This window comes from Vulpes lagopus, chromosome 23 (genome assembly GCF_018345385.1).
Source record: "Vulpes lagopus strain Blue_001 chromosome 23, ASM1834538v1, whole genome shotgun sequence".
In the NCBI taxonomy this organism is placed as follows: Eukaryota; Metazoa; Chordata; class Mammalia; order Carnivora; family Canidae; genus Vulpes; species Vulpes lagopus.
In genome coordinates, this window is record NC_054846.1 from 57,289,093 (window position 1) to 57,313,922 (window position 24,830).

Consider the following 24,830-nt stretch of genomic DNA (forward strand, 5'->3'; position numbering starts at 1 on the left):
TATTTCTGGACTCTATTCTGTTTCACTGATTTCATCTATCTTTACACCAGTACCACTGCTTTGATTACTGCAGCTCTATAGTAAGTCTTAAAGTTAGAGAGCTTAAATTCTTCAACTTTGTTGTTCACTTTCAAGACTAGTTTGCCATTCTAAGTCCCAATTCCTGAATATGACTGTAACAGTTTCCTAGGGCTACCAAAATGTTTGCCCACAAACATTATGGCTTAAAACAACAGAAACTCCCTCACTCATGGTTCTAGAAGCTGAATGTATGAAATCAAGGCAGGGCCACAATCCCTCTGAAGGCTTTTGGTGACAACCTTCTTTACCTCTTCCAACTCCCAGAGGCTCTTAGCATTTCTTGATTTGTGGCAACCCAACTCCAATCTGTATCTTCATCTTCACATGGCTGTCTTCCTTGTGTCTCTGTGGGTCCAAATCTCCCTTTCCTTCCTCATGTAAAGCTATCAGTCATTGGATTTAGGGTCTACCCTAAATAAAGAATGATATTCATCTCAAGATCTCTAACTAACTTCATCTACAAAGATACTATTACCAAATAAGGGCAAATCCTGAGGTTCCAGGAAGACATGATTTTGGAGGGAACACTATTACAATGGTATTATCTCTCATTTACTTAATTTCTCTCAGCAATGTTTTGTAGTTTTTGGTATATAGTTCTTGCACATATTTTGTTAAATTCATTCCTAAGAACTTCATGTTTTTGGATGCTATACATTTTTTAAAACTTTAATTCCCAATTATTCATTGCTAATATATACGCAATTTATTTTTGTATATTGGTCTTATATCCTATAGCCTTTCTAAATTCACTTAATGAATAGATTCCTTGGAATTTTCTGGGTACATGATTCTATCGTCTGTGAGTAAAGGCAGTTTTGCTTCTTCATCTCCAATATGTATCCCTTTAATTTCTTTGTCTTGCATTATTACATTGGCTAGGACACGCAGTACAATGTTGAGTTAAAAGTGGTTAAAGCCACTATTTGTTGGGTAATTGTCACCTCATTTTCCTTCGTATCTTTGAACATACATTCCTTTACATTTTTAAGTGTATTTTTAACAGCAGCATTGGTCTTGCTAAATCTGACAGTTGAATCTTCTCAGAATAATTTTTATTGAATACTTTTTTCCCCTGAGTATGGGTCACACTTTACTGATTCTTTTTTCACATGTTTCCTAACATCTGGTTGGAAACTAGAAATTTTAGGTCATTTATTGTAACAGTTGGGGATTCTATTTTATTTTTCTGATGGGCTGTTATTTTTAGTAACTCCTCTGTACTTCTTTTAATTTTTTTTTTTTTTAATTTATGATAGGCACACAGTGAGAGAGAGAGAGGCAGAGACACAGGCAGAGGGAGAAGCAGGCTCCATGCAGCAGGAGCCCGACATGGGATTCGATCCCGGGTCTCCAGGATCGCGCCCTGGGCCAAAGGCAGGCGCTAAACCGCTGCGCCACCCAGGGATCCCATCCTCTGTACTTCAACTGAAGAATTAGAATCCCTCCATAGTATGTTGCCACTGACACCTCTGCTCAGTTTTTAATTCTTGGTTTTATTTTAGCCTGGCTTCTAAGGTATCATTCCTATATCTGCATAGTTTAGCAATCAGCCAATGATTTAAGCAGAGGTCACTCAAACACATTACGTCTATAAAGCTTCACCCTCTGTCAACCCATCTGTGTGTTCCTCGGGGAATGCATTCAAAGTTGCAGCCACTTCTCAGCTCTCCTTTGATTTTTAGCTTTTACCAGGCTCTCTTAGGTATCTTTTGCGCATGCAGGTAGTTTCTCATTCCCCAGCCAGGGATACACTGAGAGCTTATTTTAGCCCTTCTTTAGCTCTTATTTTCAAGATCTTACCATTAAGTTTCCAGCAGATCCATCACTCACCCTAACAGGCACAACCATCTCAAGTTAGCAAAGCTGTTGATTCTATCCGTTCATTCCCAACCACGTTTGCCAGTTTTAGTTGGCAAGGCTATGAGTTTTCATCCTCTACCCCAAATCACGCCAACCTTCTAGAAAAGTTGCTAGTTTTCATGCCTAACCACACCCTGGTAAACTACATTTCTTGTCACTTGAGCTGGAGTGGAGGTAGACACTGATGGGGCAATGCCCCAGAGAGAAGACTGCAGACACCTGCTGTACTTGCTCAAAGTATTACCAGTTTTTCAAGATCAATTTGCTCAACTTGCTTTTGCCTCTATTATATTTTTAGAACAATTGGAAATATTTGCTTTTAGGCAATTCTGTCCAGTTTTATACTTTTTTTCAATGAGAAAATTAGGGGCCCTCTCATGATGCCATAAGTGGAAGTTATTCTCTCATTTCTATTTTCCCATTTTTAAAATTATTTACATTTCTTTTGAAATTCTGTAATTATTCACTAAAGCCATTTTCCTTTAACTTCCTTTAGTTTTCTGATTATATGTTGAAATCTTTGACTACTAACTCTGATATCTGGAAGAGTCAGTTTCCATTGACTGTTTCTTCCTCTTGAGTATGGGTCACTCTCTCTTGTTCCTTTGCATGTCTAACAGTTTTTGTTTAAATATGGGACATCTATCTAACATATGGAGTGACTTTGGATTTTACTGTGTTTTCTTTCAGGTTGTATTTTTTTTTTTCCAAGTAGGCAAGTAACTTATCTGGACTTAAACTGTATAGTCTGCTTCCCCTGGAATGTGTAGCAACTGATATTTCTGTGTAATTCTTGCAGCTGCATTTTTAGCCTGGTCCCCTAGAAATGTTCTTGTTTAATCTGATGATTAGCCAAGAATTTTGCCATAGATTACACTCAGAATTGGGGCCTGCTGTCTCTGTACTGTCTTTGCTTCATGAGCTTACTTCCTAATTTTTCAGCCTTAGGCTCTGTACTCTGACTCCCTAAGTCAGGAAAAATTCAGATTTCTGCCACCGGTGCAACACAAGGTTGAGGAATTCAGAGATCACCTCTTTCAAAGACGGAAGCCCTGCCTCTCTGACCTCTGTATTTTTACCATGCTCTCTGGAACCTTCCTGTGTGGTACATGTAGTTTAGAGGTTCAGTCAGGGATTTTAGTACAGTTTCTAGATAGGTTGTGGGTTTCACTATCTTCTGTGGTTTTCTTTTTTCCTTTTTTTTTTTTCTTCTATGGTTTTCTTACTTTCCCCTTAAATTTTCAGGTAATTTTTCTATCCTGAACTCTATTCTTTGCCAGTATAAGAAAATAAGACTGAGATTTTCCACTGCCACTTTCCTCTGCTGTGGGGGTCAGTGAATGCCCTCAGGCAAAAATTTTAAAAAGCTGCAAACTAAAAAAAAAAAAAAAAAAAAAAAAAAAGCTGCAAACTCACAATTCTTATCACTTCCAGTTGCTGTTTTTCAAGAGTAAGCTCTCTAGCTTCTGTCTGCTTCTGGATCCTTTCCAGTTTTTTTAAATATATATTTTTTACATATTTTAAAACTATTATCTGTGGGAGGATTCAGGAGACCACTTTACTCTGCCACCATTACTGGAAATTTCTCCTGAGGGGTGGATTTTAAAATATTAAGGATCTAATATTTGTGAAGCTAAAATGCATCTGGGTCTTGGAGAAAAGAAACTAAGATGACTCCCATGTTTCTAGCTTGACTTGAGGGACTAACTACAGTGGTGTCAAAAACTAAGACTACAAAGGAGCGACTTTAGAAAATAACAGGCAAGTTATGTTTCAAACATACTGAACCTGAGGTACAGCTAGGAAATTCAAATAGAGACCCAGGGTTGGAATCAAGTTCCCAAAGATATCAGCTGAACCCAAGGGAATAAATAAGCTTGCCCAAGAAGAGCAAGTAAGGAAAGGAAACAAGGCTTAAAAACGGAATACTTGGGAATAATAATGCTCCTGTAATGAGGAAAAATGTCAATTAATTAAAACTGACCCAGAAATAACAGAGATAACAGAACTGGTAGACAAAGGTATTAAAATAATTACTATGATTGCATTCCATATATTCAAGAAGCTATAGAAAAGACTTCATGACTGCATATACTAAATAGAGACACAAGTTATTTTAATTTTTTTAAGATTTTATTTTTTATTTATTTCAGAGAGAAAGTGAGAGAGAGAGAGAAAGCACAAGTGGGGTAGGGAGAAGCAGCCTGCCCCCTGAGAAGGGAGCCCAACTTGAGGCTTCATCCAGGACCCTGGTATCATGACCTGAGCCAAAGGCAGATGCTCAACTGACTGAGCCACCCAAGTGCCCCTAGACACAGATTTTTTTTTAAAGACCCAAATTAGGGGCACCTGGGTGGCTCAGCTGGGTAAGCATCCATCTGTTTCAGCTCAGGTCACAATCTTGGGGTTGTGAGTTCGAGCCCTATGTCAGGCTCTGCACCCAGTGAGGAGTCTGTGTGAGATTCTTTCCCCCTTCTTCTCCCTCCCCCTCTGCTCCTCCTTCCTCACACTCTTGGCTCTAAAATAAATAAGTAAAACCTTAAAAAAAAAGACCTAAATCAAGCTTCTAGAAATGAATAACATAATGTCTGAGATAAAAAATGCACCGTAGAAATTTTTTTGAATCACTGCTGTGATGAAAGTACATTTATCCTGGCTTATGTATAAACACACACATAAAAATATACTGTAAAGATTTAATGGCAAGGTAGACAATGCAGAAGAAAATATCAGTAAACTTAAAGACATATCAACAGAAATGATTCAAAATGAAACAGAGAAAAAAAAAGAAATGAACAAAGCAGCAGCAACTTGCAAAAAATTTCAAGTGACCAAATATACTTCCAACTGGAGTTCTCAAAGGAGAGACAGAAACATATTTGAAAAAATAATGGTCAATAATTTCCAAATTTGATGAAAACTATAAACCCACATTTGAATATGAATTTGAGCTTAGGCTCCAAGTGTAAGAAACATAAAGAAAACCACACCAAAGAATAACGTAATAAAGTTACTTAAAACAGTTATAAAGAAAAAATCTTAAAAGCGGCCAGAGAAAAAAGACACATTATGTATAGAGGAAAAAAAATATAAAAATTACAGATTTTTCAATGAAACAACACAGGCTAGAAGACACTGTCACAGTATCTTTAAAGTATTGAAAGCGAAACAAAAAACAAAAACAAAACCTCTGCCAACTTAGATTTACTTAAATAGCGAAAGAATTTTTCAAAGAGGAAACTGAAATGAAGACTTTGCAGACATACGAAAGTTAAAAGAATTCACCACCACAAACCTACACTGCAAGAAATGATAAAGGCAGTTCTTCAAGACAAGGAAAAATGATACCAGACAGAAACCTGGCTCTACATAAAGTAATAAAGAGTACTGAAAATAGTAACTAATTGGTTATATATTTCTTCTTTTAATTTAAATCTCTTTAAAAGATACTTGGCTATTTAGGGCAGCCCGGGTGGCTCAGCGGTTTAGCGCCCCCTTCAGCACAGGGCATGATCCTGGAGACCTGGGATCGAGGCCTACGTCGGGCTCCCTGCATGGAGCCTGCTTCTCCCTCTGCCTGTGTCTCTATGCCTGTGTGTGTGTGTGTGTGTGTGTGTGTGTGTGTGTGTGTCTCATTAATAAATAAATAAGGGATCCCTGGGAATCTGTAAAAGAAAAAGATAATTGGCTATTTAAAGCAAAAATAATGGTAATGTATGCTATGGTTTATAACATATGCAGAAGTAAAATGTATGACAATAGAACAGACTGAACAGAGAAAATGGAAGAAAACTGTTGTTGTTGTTTTTTAAGAGATTTTATTTATTTATTCATGAGAAACACACAGAGAGAGGCAGAGACACAGGCAGAGGGAGAAGCAGGCTCCTCGCAGGGAGCCGGATGTGGGACTCGATCCCAGAACTCCAGGAACACACCCTGAGCCAAAGGCAGATGTCCAACCACTGAGCCACCCAGGCATCCCTAGAAGAAAACTGTTTCATTTGAAGGTAGTTCTTGATAAACTAATGATGTCAGCTATAAAAACTTTATATACCAACCAGTAAAACCACGTAACAAAGAATTATAACTAGAAATGTTTTTAATGCTGCTGTAAAAAATTACCACACACTTAGCAGCCCAGGCCATAAAAAATGTATTCTCTTAAGTTTAGCAGAATACTAATCCAGCACAGATCTCACTGGACTAAAATCAAGGGGTTAACAAGGATATAGTCCTCTGTGGAGGCTGTAGGAGAGAATCCTTTTTCCTTGCTTTTTCCATTTTCTAGAGGCCATCCACGTTCCTTGGTTTATGGCCCCCTTCCTCTTTCTTCAAAGCAAGCAATGTTACATGTCTCTATGTCCTTCTTCCATAGTTACATCATCCTCTTCCACTTTTAAGCACCCTTATGTTTAAATTGGGCCTACCAGAAACTGCAGGATAATCTCCTTATTTTAAGGTCAACTTTTAACAACCTTAATTCCATCTGCAACCCCACTTCCTCTTTGCTACATAACATAACAAATTCATAGGTTCCTGAGAGTAGGACACTGACCTCCTTAAGGGGACCATTACTTTGTCTATTCCCACTAATAAATCAACAAAAGGAGATAAAATTGAATAAAAAAATACTCAGTTTATTCAAGGGAGAGCATAAAAAAAGGAATAAAATGAATGAACACATGGAACAAACAGAAATAAATACTAAGTTGGTAGATTTGAATCCAATCACATCAGTAGTCACATTAAATAGTCTATACACGCCAATTAATCAGCAGACATTGTCAGATTGGATACAAAGCAACATCCAGCTTATGCAGCCTATAAGAAATCTACTTAAAATATAAAAACACGGGATCCCTGGGTGGCGCAGCGGTTTGGCGCCTGCCTTTGGCCCAGGGCGTGATCCTGGAGACCCGGGATCGAATCCCACATCGGGCTCCCGGTGCATGGAGCCTGCTTCTCCTTCCGCCTGTGTCTCTGCCTCTCTCTCTCTCTCTGTGACTATCATAAATAAATAAAAAATTTAAAAAATATATATATAAAAACACATATAGGTTAAAGGTAAAAACATGGAAAAAGATACATTATGCTAATACTAACCAAAAGAAAGCCTGATTGGCTATACTAATATCAGACAAAACAGATTTCAGAGCAAAGAATATTAAAAGAGATAAAGAAGATAATTTTATGATGATAAAAGGGTCAATTCACCCAGAAGACATAACAATTCTAAGCATTTACACAACTAATAAAACTTTCAAAGGACATGAAGCAGAAGCTGATCTAACCGGAGAAACATATATCCACAAATCCAATGTGCTCTTCCATTGCCTCTCTAAGTGACTAATAGATACTGAGTAAGGATACAGAAGATCTGAACAACAGTAACCAATTCGGCCTCTTTGACATTTATAGAACACTCACCCAACCATAATAGCAGAATACATATTCTTTTCAAACGCACAAGGAACATTTACCAGGATGGACCATTTTCTGAGCCAGAAAATTGGTCTCAGTGCATTTAAAAGGATTCAAGTAAGGCAAATAATAAGAGACACTGAACTCTACGAAACAAACTGAGGGTGGCTAGAGGGGAGGTGGATGGGGTATGGGGTAACTGGCTGATGGGTATTAAGGAGGGCACTTGATGCAATGAGCACTGGGTGTTATATGTAACATATGAATCACTAAGTTCCACCTCTGAAATTAATTTAAAAATGTAAAAAAAAAAAGGAGGGGGGAATTCAAGTTATACAACATTCACTGCCTATAATGCAGTTATATATATATAATTATATATATATATATATATATAATGCATTTATATATATATATATATATAATGCAATTAGTGAGTTACTAATCAATAATACCACAATATCTGGGACCTCTCTCCCAAAATATCTGGAAACTATATAACATACTTCTAAATAACCCAAAGGTCAAAGAAGTAGTCAAAAGAGAAATTTAAAAGTATTCTGAACTGAATGAAACTGTAAACACAAAATACCAAAATTTGTATGATGCAGCTAAAGCAATACTTAGAAGGAAATTTATAGCTTTAAAATGCCTATGTTAGAAAAGAAGTCTCAAATTAATGATTGAGATTGTATCTTAAGAACCTAAAAAAAGAGGGCAACCCAGGTGGCTCAGTGGTCAAGCGCGGCCTTTGGCCCGGGGTGTGATACTCGAGACCTGGGATCGAGTCCCATGTCGGGCTCCCTGCGTGGAGCCTGTTTCTCCCTCTGCCTGTGTCTCTGCCTCTCTCTCTCTCAGTGTCTCTCATGAATAAATAAATAAAATCTTAAAAAAAAAAAGAACCTAGAAAAAGAGCAAATGAAATCTAAATTATGAAAAAGAAATGATTAAAGCAGAAATCAATAACAGAAAAGCACTAGAGAAAAATGAATGAAACCAAAGATTAAGAAAATCTAGCAAGGGGCAGCCCCGATGGTTGAGGTTTAGTGCAACCTTCAGTCCAGCCTTCAGTCCAGGGCGTGATCCCAGAGACCTGCGATCCAGTCCCGCATCGGGCTCCCTGCATGGAGCCTACTTCTTCTGCCCCTCTCTTCTGTGTGTCTCTATGAATAAATATATAAAATTTAAAAAAAAAAAGAAAAGAAAATCTAGCAAGGCTGATGCAGGGAGAGAGGTGGGAAGGGAACAAATTATCAATATCATAAATTAAAGAGGTAACATCACTACAGGTTCTACAGGTATTACAAGGGCAATAAGGGAATGCTGTGAGCACTTTATGCCAATACATTTGACTACTGGGATAAAATGCACAAATTCCCTGAAAAACACAAGCTGCCAAACTACACAGTTTGAATTTATAGGTTAAAATTTTCCTGCAGGGGTACCTGGGGGACTCAGTTGGGAAAGCACCCAACTCTTGATTTCAGCTCAGGTCATGATCTCAGGGTCATGAGATCAAGCCCCATGTCTGGCTCCATGCCTAAGATTTTCTCTCTCCCTTTCTCTCTGCCCCTCCCTCACTCATGCTCTCTCTCTCTATATATATATAAAAAAAAAATAAAAGTAAGGTAACATAAAGTAAAATAAAATAAAATAAAATTTTCCTGCAAAGAGCTCCAGATAGCTTCACTGGGGAACTATATTGAATATTTTAAGGAATAAATAGTACCAATTCTGCACAAACTTTCCCAGGAAATGATAAAAGAGTAAAAACTTCTCAGCTCATTTTATAAGACTAGCATGACTTTGATGTTAAAATCACAGGCTAATATCCCTCATGAACACAGACTCAAAATTCCTAACAAAATTTCAGTAAATCAAATATAACAATATATAGAAAGGATAATATGCCATGACTAACTGGGGTTTATCTCAGGAATACAAGGTAATTTAACACTCAAAATCAATCAAGTTATTTACCATGTTAACACACTAAAAACAAAAATCCATATGATCATGTCAATAAATATAAAAGAAAGAATTTGATAAAACCCAGCATTTATTCCTGATACAAATTCACATTTACTAGGAATAGGAAAGTATACTTTCATCACTTTTATTCAACATTGTAATAGGGATTCTAGCCAGTGCAATAAGCAAGTAAAAGAAATAAAAGACATCCACATTGGAAAAGAAGCCAAATGGTCTTTTTTCACAGACATCATTATAAAGAGAAAATGTAAGGGAACCTACAAAAAAACTACCGCAATGAATTAGTGAGTTTCCAAGGTCTCAGGATAGAAGATCAATATACAAAAAGTAATTGTATCTCTATACACTAGGAACAAACAAACTGAATTTTTTTTTAAACAGTTTCTTTTGGGGGGCATCTTAGAAACTGAATTTTTTAAATGCCAATTATAACAGCACCAAAAATCTGAGATACTGAGAAATAAATGTGACAAAACATGTCCAGATCTGTACCCCCTGAAAAATACAACACATTGCTGAGAGAAATTAAAGATGATGTAAATGAAAAGAAAGATATACTGTATTCATGGATCTGTAGACTATTATTAGGCTATCAATTCTCTCCAAATGAGCTACAGCCTCAAGAAAATCCCAATCAAAATCCTAGAAGGCTTTTAAAAAATAAATTGATAAGATGATACTAAAATTTATATGGGAATACAAAGGACCTCGAATAGCCAAAAAATTTCTGGTAAGAACAAAGTTGTAAGATTTACACATCATCTGAATAAAAGACTTATTACAAAGCTATCATTATCAGGATGCCTGGGTGGCTCAGTCAGTTAAGCATCTGCCTTCAACTCAGGTCATGATCCCAGGCCCCTTGGATGGAGCCCCATATTGGGCTCCCTGCTGAGCTGGGAGACTGCTTCTTCCTCTCCCTCTGCCCCTCGCCCTACCTGTGCCTGCTCTCTCTAGCTCTCTCGAATAAATGAATAAAATCTTTTTTTAAAAAACAGAAAAAGAAAGAAAGAAAGAAAGAAAGAAAGAAAGAAAGAAAGAAAGAAAGCTATCAATATCAAGACAGTGTACTATTGGGGCACCTGGCCGGCTCAGTCAGTAGAGTATATAGCTCTTGATAGATAATAGGTCATGAGTTTATTTTTTTTTAAAGATTTATTTATTTATTTATGATAGACATAGAGAGAGAGGTAGAGACACAGGCAGAGGGAGAAGCAGGCTCCATGCTGGGAGCCCGACGTGGGACTCGATCCCAAGACCCCAGGATCGCGCCCTGGGCCAAAGGCAGGCGCTAAACCGCTGAGCCACCCAGGGATCCCCATAGGTCATGAGTTTAAGTTAAGCCCCACACTGGGCTTAGAGCATTAAAAAAAAAAAAAAAAGAAAGTGAAGTGTTGATATAGACAATGTATCCAATATAAACATATAAAATGATAGAAACAAGTAGAATCCAGAAATAGATTCATATACATATGGTTAACTGATTTTCAATGAAAGTGAAAAGCAATTCAGTGGAGAAAGAAGAGAAAAAATATGATGCTAGCACAACTAGAAATTCATATGCCAAAAAACAAATAAAACCCTTCCATCCATAACTCCCACCACGTACAAAAACATTCTGGACCTAAATTTAAGAACTTAAAGCTATAAAACCTCTAGAATTAGGAGAAAATCTAAAATACAATACCAAAGGCATGATCCATAAAGAAAATATTGATAGACACCATCAAAATTATCTGCTCTTCAAAAGACACTAAGAAAATGAAAGACAAGCTACAGATTGAGAGAATATTTACAAAACAAATAGCTTATAAATGACTTATATGTAGAGGACATATGTAGGAGGGCAACCCAGTTTTTTTAAATGGGGGAAAAAAACACTTTACCAAAAAATATATGAAAGGCAAATAATCAGGGCAGCCCCGGTAGCGCAGCGGTTTGGCGCCGCCTGCAGTCCGAGTTGTGATCCTGGAGAACCGGGATCAAGTCCCATGTTGGGCTCCCTGCATGAAGCCTGCTTCTCCCTCTGCCTGTGTCTCTACCTCTCTCTCTCTCTCTCTCTGTGTCTCTAATAAATAGACAAAATCTTAAAAAAAAAAAGCAAATAATCACATGAAATGATGTTCCACATCATGAGTTATGAAGACAATGCAAAGAAAAACTACAATGAGCTACTATTACACTCCTATTACAATGTCCAAAATTAGACTCACCATACAATGTTTTGGTGAGAATGTGGAACACCTAGAACTTTTCATGTTACTAATGGGAACGTAAAATGGTACAACTGTTTGGAAGAAGCAGTTTGGCGGTTTCTTATAACATTAAATGTATACCTACACTGACCCAGCCACTCCACTCCCAGGTATCCAAGAGAAATTGAAGCATATTCCCAAAGACTTTTACACAAATGTTCCTAACAGCTTTATCTGTAGCCAAAAATCTAGAAACAATCCAAACATCCATCAACAGGTAAATAGATAAATGATATATCCATGCAGTGAAATACTATTTAGCAATTAATGGGAACCAACCACATACTGTGATGAACATCCAAATGTTATGCTTAGTCAAAGAAGCCAGACTCAAAAGACTACATATTGCATGGTTCCCTTTATATGTAAAGTCTAGATAAGGCAAATTTATAGAGAGAGCAGATTAGTGGATGCTAATGGGTCTGGGAAAGGAAGTGGGGATGGCACAAGGGAAGTTTCTGGGGTAACAGAAATGTTAATAAACTGGATTGTGGTGATAAGATACAAGTCTATACTTACTAAAATTACTGAATTGTATGCTTAAAAGGAGTGAGTTTTATGGTATATAGATTATACCTCAATGGAGTTGTTAAAAATAAGAGTACATAATGTATGATTCCATTTATTTAAAAATTCTAGAAAATCTATAATAAGCTAAAGCAGATTAGTGGTTGCCTAGGGATAAGGGAGGGAGTAGGAAGGACAGATTATAAAGGGACAGGAGGAAATTGGGGGTAATGGATATGTTCATTACCTTTTTTGTGGTAATGGTTTCATGGGTACATATATGTTAAAACAAATCAAATTGCACACTTTAAACCTGTACATACAGTTTATGATATATCAATTACACTTCAATAAAGCCATTATTTTAGAAGTATGGTACCCACAGAAGAGCAAGCATTCGGCATGGCTGGAGTGGAAAGCAGATGGAGTAACAAAAGAGCAGTTCATATAACCAAAAATGTATTTTTAATGGCTGCACAATTTCTACTTTCCCTTATTAGACAAACCACTTCAATTTTTTAATTAAATAAATAGCATCTCATCATTGTGTGTAAAGCTCTTTATTTAGGAAATGTTGCTTTAGACCAGATTCCCAGAAATAGAAAAAGAGTACAAATATTTTAATCAAGGCAGGCAGATTTTTATTTTTAAAGAAAGAACTTGTTTATTATTTATTATTATTAATTTTTAAAGAAGCAGGAAGGGATGCCTGGGTGGCTCAGCAGTTGAGCATCTGCCTTGGGCTCAGGGTGTGATCCCAGGGTCCAGGATCGAGTCCCGCATCGGGCTCCCTGTGAGGAGCCTGCTTCTCCCTCTGCCTGTGTCTCTGTCTCTGTGTGTCTCTCATGAATAAATCTTTTGTAAAAAATAAAAATAAAAAAATAAAGAAGCAGGAAGAGGAGGGATAGGGAGCAAATGATTTTACTTCAGAAACTACAGAGTAATACTAAAAATTTGTAGAGAATGATACAGCATTGAAACTTGGGCGAAATTTCCTTGGGCCATTTTTTTTCTGGCACTTGACAGAAATCATAAAACCAACCTAATTCCAAACTAACCATAAGTCATATAATCATGCCCCCAGGTGTAGACCTGTTTCATCTTCAAAGCAGCTTTGTCAAAAAAAAAAAAAAAAAAGAAAAGAAAAAGAAAAAAAAAGCAAGCAAGCAAGCAAGCAAAATTAAAGCAGCTTTGTTCAGAATGATGCAAGGCTACTATATACATTCTCTTTCTCCATCTTGCTATTTCTCCCTCCCTCCTTCTCCTGCTTCTTCCTTCTCCCTTCCTCCGAGGCCCCACTTGGAGCTGCCCTCTCCTAATCAAGCAAGCCAATCCAGTGATTAATACCATAATTCGAGATGACTCGAAAAACCTCCATCATGAGCTACCATTTTGAGTATCAGAAGCCTGCAGGGCCCACACAGGATGTTCACACTTATCAGGGTCATGTCATCACAGTCCAGGTAGGGGGCCCTCCTTGGTAATACACATGCTACCCAGGTGACTACTTAATACTAAAGAATGGGGGCAGCCCGGGTGGCTCAGCGGTTTAGCGCCCCCTTCAGCCCAGGGCGTGATCCTGGAGACCCAGGATAGAGTCCCACGTCCGGCTCCCTGCGTGGAGCCTGCTTCTCCCTCTGCCTGTGTCTCTGCCTCTCTCTCTCTCTCTCTCTGTGTCTCTCATGAATAAATAAATAAAATCTTAAAAAAAAAAAGATGATGTTAATTATTAAAAAAATACTAAAGAATGGTTCACAAACATTGAATTTTCAACACATTTTGATTGGTGACACAACTGTATTCAAATAAAAACTACCACTGTCATTAACAAAAATCCTACTACAGTAAAGACAGTGTCCTCCTGCAACAGCAAAGCCAATGGGGTTTAAAGACATATCCCGACCAGTTCTCAGCAACTGAAGCTGGGGCTGGAGAAAAGAGTGGGGTTTATCTCTGTAGTAGTTAAAAGTTAGGCTTCCTCATAATCTCCTACAGGAGTGTTAGCTAAAAGCTGGTTTTGAGACTTTGTTCCCATGATTCAAGTTGTGCCAGTTAGTAAGGCTCTGCTAACCCATCCACACTAAAGCCTTCATTACCTCTTGCCTCCTAAGTTAACAAAGTGGCCAACAAACACATTTTCAAATTCATTTGACATAGCAAAAGCCAAATAAGCAGATAAAAAGAACCAGAACACTTAGGAGATGAGAGCAGAAAGTGAGCAGTTATGGGGGAAAAATAAGGAAAAGGTATTATAGTCCAGGCACTAATACTTGTGAGAAAGAACAGTACAATCGCAGGATCTCTGCACACCCACACACAACAAGGACGTGGGCCGCCCAATTTTTCTCTTGATGCAATAAGCCAGTCACGTGAGGTTAGAAACGGGGAGTGGAGGGCTGGGGTGGCGGGGGCGCTTCGCCTATATGCATGCACACAGAAGGGCGCTGATCACCAAGGTGTAGGAGAGCCACGCAAATTATCCAGGCCAGAGGGCTGGAAGGGCGTGTGGGGCTAAACAATTTTTGGTGAAAGTTATTAGCCTGTCTGCTGCTCAAGTAACTAAGAATGAGGATCTGGGGAGAACTAGGCCCTGAGAAATTCCAAAGATGTCAGGAAATAACAGAAGAATAAATGAGCCCTTGGCAAAAATTTCACAAGCTAAAGGATTACAAGAAAGATTTTTTAAAAACAAAAACAAAGTGATTAAGCAAAAAACCCTGAAAACCAAACCAAACGAAAAACCTGGAAGAAGAGAAACAGAACTGCTTGGGTTTCTGTCTTAGGTTATGCAAGGCTCTTCTCTGTCACTGCCTACACCCTACACCTCTAACTGCTGGTAAGATGTAAGCTCCGGCTTTATGTAGAGTCAGCACAAGAATCTTCCGCAGTGAAAAAGGCGACAGAGGGGTGCCCAAAGGATTGACTCCTTTCTCCTCGCAGTCCTCTGTCCTACAGGAACGCTCTGGCTTCTACGGGTTGAAATGTTGTGGCTGTTGTCTGGAAACGGGGGGATGATGGTGGCAGAGAAAGGAGCACCTCCTGAAGCCAAACCTTGCATGTGGGGATACCTAACTGCACCTTCAGTTCCTGAGCTCCGAGAACACTCCTCCTCCTTCACAAAGCTGGGCTGGCAGCAGTTAATTGCCAGTGGCTGAACTGCAACAAGCTCCTCCTGCCAATAATTCAAAGGTTCCCAGCACAGAAAGGATAAAATACTTAAACCAAGCAGTACAAGCCTCTCCTTTAAGCTGATAAAGGGGAATAAATTGGTGACATTCCTTTCCATTTCTGGAATTGCAAAAGGTCCATAATACCTGCTCTTAGATACAATATATGGATGTTTCCAAAGGAATGAAGAATGCTACTGACCCAATGCCTTTGCAGGATTGCAGGCATCGCAGGCAAGATGAGCAATGTAGGATACGATTTCTTACCACTTTGGAGGCAGAGTTGCTTGACCTACCTTAGTGCGAACAGTACAAACTAGAAACTAGTACCGCTAGCCAGCCATCCCTAATTAGAAGGAGATCTGCAGCGTTTACACTTCTTTCCCTTTCCCTAGTGCATTAAGCAGAGGTTTCAACTGCAAGGCCTCTCCTAAAAGAAATGCCTACCAGTTCATCATACTGAATGCACAAGGTGGTTCTAGCACCTTACAGAGCTAGCGTCAGCCTTCAGGATAAGCTCCTAAGCGTGGCATGTAAGGTCAAATGTAATTTGTATGGAGCTGAAGCCTTCAATTTGCCCTATTTTTTAACAGTGCCTGCAGTTCTCAGCAAGCAATGCCAATCTACATAATGCCTCTGTGCAACACTGCACCAACGCCCCCCTCCCACTCTTGGGGCTCACAGTTCAAGTTCAATATTCCTCCCCCCATGTCCACCCCCTCTCCATGTTAGACCATAAAACTCCAGATTCTTTTCACTAGCATCAATTTCTTGCCCCTGTCTACTGCAGGTGAACAAGAAGAGAAACAACCCCCCTACTCCCCCAGACAACACAGTCCCAGGATCTTCCTTCCGGGGTACACGTGAATTCCCTAATTTGAATCAAATTCCCAAATTTGAATTTTCACCATCTTCCAGGACACTGTCACATTACCATATTTCTCATTTTATTGGTCTATTTCTCATTTTACTGATCATGATCATCTGGAATTGTGCTGAAGCCAACTCATCTGAGCTGGCTGTGCCCATGCCTCACAACTTTATTCTGTGATTCATGTCGGCATCTCCAAACTAGTCACGATGGTTGTATTTACACAATGGAAACTGCCAATGTCTACAGCTCAGGGCTTGTTTGGGGGGGGGGGGGGGGTAAAGATGGGGGGGAACCCAGTTGTTAAACATTTACTACACCATAATGTTTTCCCTAAATGACCTATACTTCCTCTCCTGTGAGACTTAACTTCCTTTTCTTTCTCCCCCCAAATTGCATTGAATCACTTAGAATTTCTCTTCTATGATCAAAAATCACCTAGATGCTCAGTCATTTCATGCTTTATTCCCTATGCCTCCTGCAGGACAGGCTACAGAACTTGCAGGATACAGTACAAAATGAAAATGTGGGGTCCCTGTTCAAAAAGTATTCAGAATTTCAAGACAATGACAGCAGAGCGGTAAACCAAGGACAGAGGCCTGCACAGGTCCTGTGCCCATAAAGTGGTCCCTGACCACCTATTCTTAACTGTGAGTGTGCCCTTCCCTTAGGATACTATTTCCCACATGATCTCTGCAGTATGAGGGCCCCTTACTCTCCCCACATTTCAGGATCGAAGGTGGGTTCATATTTTACTTGCTCCCCCCTCTCCAATGCCCTTTGCAGACCATTCCTCTTCTAGTTTTTCTGTAAAACCTCTCCCCTCTGCCATCTTGTTGCACATCAACTCTCACCACAGCTGTCCTCTCCCCCTCCTATTTTGCTAAGGGCTTTGACATCTGGCTCTCAAAACTCCTCTTTACCCCAAGTCCCTGCTTCAAGAGTAACAGGGTTAAGAGGACAGACTGGATAGAATCAGACTACCTAGGTTCAAGTCGTGGTACTAACTATATACCAGCTGTTGTTGCCTTGGCCATGCTCCTTAACCTCTCTTTCCCTGAGTTTCCTCATTTATAAAATAGAGATGGTCAGTAGTACTTCATAGGATTTGTTGTATAGATTAAGAGTTTAAACATATCAAGGGGGGATCCCTGGGTGGCACAGCGGTTTAGCGCCTGCCTTTGGCCCAGGGCGCGATTCTGGAGACCCGGGATCAAGTCCCGCGTCGGGCTTCCAATGCATGGAGCCTGCTTCTCCCTCTGCCTGTGTCTCTGCCTCTCTCTCTCTCTCTCTGTGACTATCATAAATAAATAAAAATTTTAAAAAAATAAATAAAAAAAATAAACATATCAAGGGTTCAGAACAGTACCTGGCACATAGTAAGTGCTCATTCAGTAAACATTAGCTACTGCTATCATCATCATCATCATCACTACAGTCTATCTCAGTCTCCATGGATAACCCAGCTTCCTGAGTTCTTTGAGCTCCTTGTCTCCAACTTCTACTCTACGCTGCCTCAGCAACTCTCTTCCATAGCTACACCTGGATCCTACAATCACCAGAACCTCTCCCCCTCCAAAATCTTAAATTCAAATATTTCATCCTCTGAGGACTACTTCCAGTCTTCCAGAACCCATTTACTGTGCCCCCCATATCTGCCTCTGATTGAAACCCCTAATGCCAAACTCCTCTATCATAGTCCCTCCTTTATCTGCCTCTTCTTATAGTCTCTCCTTAACCCACTCTCTTGACAACAACCTCAATTTCCTTCTGCACCAGACTGGTGAAGTTCCAACCTTGGGGAAATCAGACTATCAGCCTTTTCTTGACAGGGCTCCTGAGAGCTCCTGAGGAGACTCACACAACCCCAGCGATCAGTACCACTGTTATAAATTTGTAGTCTCCATTGTCAGTGCCACCAGCCATCTATTTCCTTACCTGCTTGGCTGTCTCCTTGTTCAAAGTGCTGTTTCGGATCCTGATCACTCTCTCCAAACCTCTGATTTTCCTGCCCACTACCACTGACCTGTGCCCACTTCACCTATCTCTGCTTCTACTCCCAGGAAATGACCTATCCCACACCAGAATAACAGGCATGTGACAAGAATGACCACGATTTCCTCCTACTAGACCCATAAATCCACTTTAGCTACACCTCTATTCACCCATTTCTTCCTTCCTATCATAATCTCGGTCTTCTGCGCTCTGGATTCTAACCCACTTGGCCTCTAAGGTGCGGTTCTCAGTGTGTGCTTCTCAACCAGCAGCACTCTCGAGGAACTTGGTGCAAATGCAAATTGTCAGGCCCCACTCTAGACCTAATAAATCAGAAACTCTGGAATTGAGGCCCAGCAGTCTGTTTGTAACAAGGCCTCCAGGTGACTCTAAAGGATGCTAAAGTTTGAGAATCACTGCTGTAAGGAAGTATTTGCTACTTATCCCCTTTCCTGTATTTTTAACCTCTTTCTTCAGGGCAACAGTTCCCCGCCTGAAGAGCCTTCCATCTGATTGCTCCACATACCTGCTTACCCCTCTCCAATCTATTCACCGCACAGCAACATATCTGACCAAGTCATCCCCTGCTTAAAATTCTCTACTGACTTCTCACTGATCTGAAGATAAAGCCCAGTATCTTAAGAAGGCCCCAATGCTCCCCACAGCTCACAAGTCTCTTCTTCCACCTTTGGCTCTCTCTATTGAACAAGCCCAGCCCGTCTCAATTTCTTGATCTTGCCATGCTCTAGGGCACCCAACAAACTTTAAAATTGTTCTCTTTCTGCCCAAAATATTCTGCCTGCTTCTTTTCCACACTCCTTCTACCACCTTCTACTTTCTTTACTTAGGGCATTTAAGTTTACCCCTTACTCTCGATTCAGTCCCTATTAGATGCTCTTATGTAGCATTCTGCACTTACCCTCTCAAACCCACATCAAACTTAAAATTATTTTACTATTATTAAGTGTAATGTTTGTTTTCCATACCAGAGCATAAGCTCTATTGGGGTACAAATCATGTCTACCTTATTTACTATAATATCCCTAGTGGGGATGCCTGGATGGCTCAGTGGTTGAGCGTCTGCCTTCAACTTGGGTCATGATTCTGGGGTCCTGGGACTGAGTCCCGCAGCAGGTTCCCTGCGGGGAGCCTGCTTCTCCCTCTGCCTGTGTCTCTCATGAGTAAGTAAATAAAAGATCTTAAAAAAAAAAAATTCCTAGTGCCTAGCTTGGTATAATACCTTGCACACAGTAAATGTGCAATAAATATCTGCCAACTGACTGAGCCTTTGCATACACTGTGCCTCTGTCCAGAATGTTTTTCACTACCTTTAATCTCCCAGCGAAATCTGACACATCTTTCAAGAAATAAATTAAAGATGGTTACCAGACAGGAGGTGGGCAGGAGGGATGGGTGAAATAGGTGAAGGAGATGAAGGGTACACTTACCTTGATGAGCACCGGGTGATGCATGGAACCGTGGAGTCACTATCCTGCATACCTGAAACTAACCTAACACTGTACCTTTTCCACACTTGGCTTAGAATTTTAAAAGGAAAAAAAAAAAGAATTTTAAAAGAGAAGACTATAATCTAGTGTAGGTGATAAACACCTAAAGACAAAAAAGAAATCAAACAAATGTTTCTGGAAAAAAAAAAACAAATGTTTCTGTGAAGCCTTCCCTGCACATACACACCACCTACCTGCTCAAGTGAGTCACTTCCTCTTTCCTATTCCTATTAAATTGTGTACATAACTCTACTAATGCAGTAACTATACACCATTGTAAATACCTGTCTTTGTGTCTGGGTCTCCACTGGACTGTCAACTCCCTGAGGGCATGGACCATCTCTTGTTCACCTCTGCACCTCGGGCTTAGAAAAGTACCTCCTGGGCAGCCCCAGTGGCTCAGCGGTTCAGCACTGCCTACAGCCCAGGGTGTGATCCTGGAGTCCCGGGATCGAGTCCCACATCAAGCTCCCTGCGTGGAGCCTGCTTCTCCCTCTGCCTGTGTCTCTGCTTCTCTCTCTCCTCTCTGTGTATTCTCATGAATAAATAAATAAAATCTTAAAAAAAAAAAAAAAGTACCTCCTCACGTTGACAACACATGTCTAAATGTTTATGGGTGTGTTAAACCTAAGACTGTACCTCTAATATTGCACTGAGATGTTTTTTCCTAATATTAAATCTGGACTCCAATTCTAGGTTTGTTATTCATTAGCTGCACAAACTGTTTAACCTCTTTGGGCCTTGGTTTCCTCACTAGGAAAATAGGGCTAACAATACCAACTTGGAAATACTGCTATGGAAATTAAACAAAATGACACTGTACAACAATTAGCACACACAGTGCCTGGCATGTAGTAGCCTCCCCACTCTGGCTTCAGCTTGATAGAGACAACTAGGACAAAACAAATACAAAAATAAGTCGCAGCAATCAAGGGAGGCTGAGTGCAGAATGAGTCACTGCTTTTAATCATTTGCTCAGGAAGATCAACAACGAAGAAACATAATATGCAGAATAAACCCTACTGGTGATATCCCCCTTGGCATATAAAGCTTGGTAAGAACTCACCCCAGAGACTCTTGGCTAATAGCCACATCTGGCTCTTTAGCCTAGTAGGTCAGGTCTTAGTCTAAGGTGCTAGGAATGGCTACTTTAGACTGGAATAGAAGCCACCCCATACGGAAGGTGTTTACACGTGGGAGATGGGGAAGAGGGAGGAGAGCTTGAATGTAACCACATCTATCAAGCGTTTTGCAGTCTGGCAGAAAATACCACAGAATTGTTGGTGAAGACAGACAGCACACAACTGTACTTACCTGTAGCCAAGAACCAGCTTAGACTAGATAACAAGCACATTTCTGCTTTTACAATGGTCAGACTTGCATGCAGTGAACTTCTCTAGGGTCCAATTATGCTTGTACATCTGGGCAGCACCCACAAAGATGACACCAGGCAGCTTTAAACATACACTCCTCAGCACAGAGTGCTGCCCACAAGCACCAGCTTCGCTGCTCATGTGTGCCAAATGTAAAAGCAGATTTAACAGTTTCTTTGTTCCTTATTCATAATGTGCTTACCTCTGCAGAACCACTGGTATTCAGATAACCTACTTCCTTGGAGTCATTCATTTCAGAATGCTGTGTCACTATATGTGTGGTTACTTCTTCGCTGGGACTCTCTCTCTTCCAAAGCTTCCTGGTTAAGCTCTGATGGTCACTGGAAGATACAGTGGGTCTGAGCAGAGCTCTGGGTAGTCTCTGTCTCCTCCAAGATGTTCTGCTCCAACCTAGCCCTAAAATATGTGGTACATCATCTTCAGGTGGAAAGCCCAAGTCATCTGCAGTTTGGAACTTTTTAAAAAACACCAGCATGGAATTGGAAGAGTCTGTCCTAAAAGCCCGGCAGCTCTGGGGCCTGCTGCAGTCTGCCTGAATGCACATCCCTTCTAACCACCAAAAGGCATGGCAAGAAGAGTCCTGGCAGCAGGCAGCCCAACACAACTGGAGAGAGGAGGTTCCTTCAAGAAGCCGGAGGTGATTTTCTCCCCCAGATCTCAGGCCAACTCCAAATTCTGTCTTCGCCTGCTGGCACCTGCTCTCACTGGCATCTAAAAACAAGGAATGAAAACATTTTAAGATGTAATAAAAACAGACTACTGCTCTGTAAAGAGCCCTGAACACCAACATTTAAGGCTATTTTGAAGACTGGTTTTTAAGAGGGTGGGAAAGCTGTCTAGTAAGTGGAACAGAAGAAGCAAAATAGAGGGTTTTTTGGCTCAGGATGCTTTAGCTTGTAGAAGTACTGTTCTGCACCCATCACTGGTTCCCCTTCTCAATGAGTCCTTCCACAAAGACCTTTTATACAGAACTCCAGTTCATGAAACAGAAAAAGAAAAAAAACAAACAGAACAGTTCTTCTGGAGGAAGTATGGGGAGGGATGGGCAGAGGCCCGCCACTTGGCCCTTCACTCACGTCCTGGCATTTCTCAGGGATGGTGTGAGCCCCACGAGACCAGGACAGGGAGCGAAACAAGAACAGCTCCCCCTCTGCCCCACGCTGACCTGCAGCAACACACAAAGGCCTTGTGGCCTCCTACAGGTTATAGGTGTACCCACTTTCTAACCAATCGTTTGCCAGAACCAGGTGGTTTTGCACATCACGGTAGCAGCCAGGGCAGAGGTCAGATTACCAAGAAGTTTAATGAGCAGAATTTGCTAGAATGAACTTCCTACTGACAAGCCGTGTCATGATAAGAAATAAAGGAACAGGAATACAACAGTGACCTACCTACTGTGGTGAACATAAATAGTATTGTCCAAAATTCGGGCTAATGTTGCTTCTGGATAAACTTCTGGGCTACTGAATTATGTCACGCGTGGTATTAATTTTCCTGAGGTATTACCTCACCTCTGTGTTCGTAGATGAAGAGAAGTCAAAGCATGTTCTAAATGAAAGCTGTTATACAGAGTTCATGTAAGGTCCTAGTTACATGGGTATCTGCACCAACTATGGTCGGGGTTATACGGGGCCAGAACCAGGGGGAGGCAAGATAGCTGCCTCGCACACAGAACCTACGGAGGTACACACTTTCAGAGTCATTTAAGTAGAGTTGGCTCACCCCATCTTGAGAGTGAGGGCCTCCTTGAAGTTTGCGCCCTAGGTGTCTCTTTATTCACCCTAGCCCTGGCCCTGGGGTTAGAACGTAAAATATATTTTAAAATGACACACAGAAAATGTGCAGTAGAATCAAAACACTGAAGAAGTGGATAATCATGGATGCGTGCACACAAAACCGAAAGGGGGCTCTGACTAACCCAAAGCAACAACGTGCTAATCAGCCACAGCCAACTTGACTCCCAGGAAATACTGACAAAATGTCCAGCAGACTCAATGTGCACACCAGTCAAATGAGAGCTAGGAGGAAAATAAAGGCAGGCTTCTGGATTACTGAGCAGGCGCTGTGGAAGCCAATCTGCCATTGTTCATTAAAAGAAAAGAGAGAGACATTGGCACAGACCTAACATCAGACGAGGCAATTTAGAAACCTAGAAAAAAATAGAACTTCCTCAAGAAAAATGAAGAAATAGCAACTATGAAAAAAAAATGAAGCTACCAAGAGCTACAGAAATACCCCTCATATCCTCATCCACCTTCCCACACAGTAACCAATGGGATGAATCTGGGTAACAGCTATCTGAGTATACAGACTGTGTTGAAATCAATAAATGCGGGACACCGGGGTGGCTCAGCGGCTGAGCGTCTGCCTTCAGCTCAGGGCGTGATCCCAGGGTCCTGGGATCAAGTCCCATGTCGGGCTCTCTGGGGGAGCCTGCTTCCTCCTCAGCCTGTGTCTCTGCCTCTCTCTCTCACAAATAAATAAATAAAATCTTTTTAAAAAAATCAATAGATGGCTACATCAGTAACTACTGTCAGTGACCTTTATATCAACTTTCCATCATTCTTCTCAGAATAAGTCTCTCATATTTAAGATAGTGAAAAGGTCCACACAGATGGAAATAACCTGCACTTTTCTGTAAGCCACTATTTTATTTAATTTTGAAAATGTACTGTGACACCCACTTTTGCCCCCGCAGGAGGGAATGCCAGAGGTCCTGCCCTCCCACTGTGAGCAACTAAAAAAATGAGAAGATAAATGAAACAATTGTTCTTAGACAATGAACAACATGTGGTCCAGGACTGTGATCCCAAAGAGGAAGAAACAAAGGAAGGTGAGCCCTCTGATCACCCTGGCTTGCTGTATGGAAGCGTGCTCTGGAGAGTGGCACAGGGAAGGAGAGCCCAAGCAGACTAGAGCAGACTTGCTGAGTTGAGGAAACAGAGTTTAAGGTGACTGTGATAGCTAGAATTTTGGAACGAACAACCAGAAAAGAGGAAGTGACACAGAGAAAGAGCTCCCAATATCTAAATAACGGTCCCTTCCAATCTTTGACTGAATACTAGTTTACCTCAAGTATAGGTTTGAGACGACATGAGGGAAATTAGAAAATATTTTGAACTGAATGAAAATGAACACATAACATAAAAATTCATGAGATGCAGTAAAAGCAGGGTTTAGAGGGGACATTCACAGTTTTAAATGCTTATTTTAGAAAATAAGAGAAGTCTAAAATCGATGATCTAGAGAGACACACTGGGTGAAGGCCACGTGAGGACAGAGGCCAAGACTGGAGCGCGACAGCTATAAGCCAAGGAACACCAACAACTGACAGTGACCACCAGAAGCTAAGAAGGGTCACGGAAGGGTTTGACCCAGAGTTTCAGAAGGTACCAACCCTTTTTTGTGGACTAGACTCCGGAACCATTGGCTTATCAGGATTTTCTGCTCTTACCTAAGAGAACAGTGAAGGAGAAAGAGGGCTCCAGGACTACCAAGAGTCCACATCTAGGGATCACTGACATTTAGGCATGTGGCTGTGACCTTTACCTAGACTGAATGGGGACACCTGGATGCCACTCAGTGGACATGCACAAGGATGTGATGCTGGAAAACCATGAGAATCTAAGGGGCTTCTCTTTTTCTTTCTTTCTTTTTTTTTTTTTTCTTTTTGCTTTTCTTTTTCAAACCAAAATTAATCACCTGACTGCAGCAAGGAGTTAGAGCCCTGGGTAGAGGTGTGATAAGTTTGGTCAGGTGCCTATACAGTTCAGGAG

General features: G+C 40.6%; 1 protein-coding gene across 2 annotated transcripts in view; it reads right to left on the bottom strand.

Annotated features, from left to right (window-relative positions):
* KIAA0319L (KIAA0319 like) overlaps positions 1-24,830 on the bottom strand; it is a 91,019-nt gene that overhangs the window by 39,271 nt on the left and 26,918 nt on the right. For both annotated transcript variants that reach the window (XM_041738048.1, XM_041738049.1), the window contains one exon: positions 21,236-21,765. In XM_041738048.1, the coding sequence (XP_041593982.1) occupies positions 21,236-21,765 (530 nt within the window). The remainder of the gene's footprint in view (positions 1-21,235; positions 21,766-24,830) is intronic.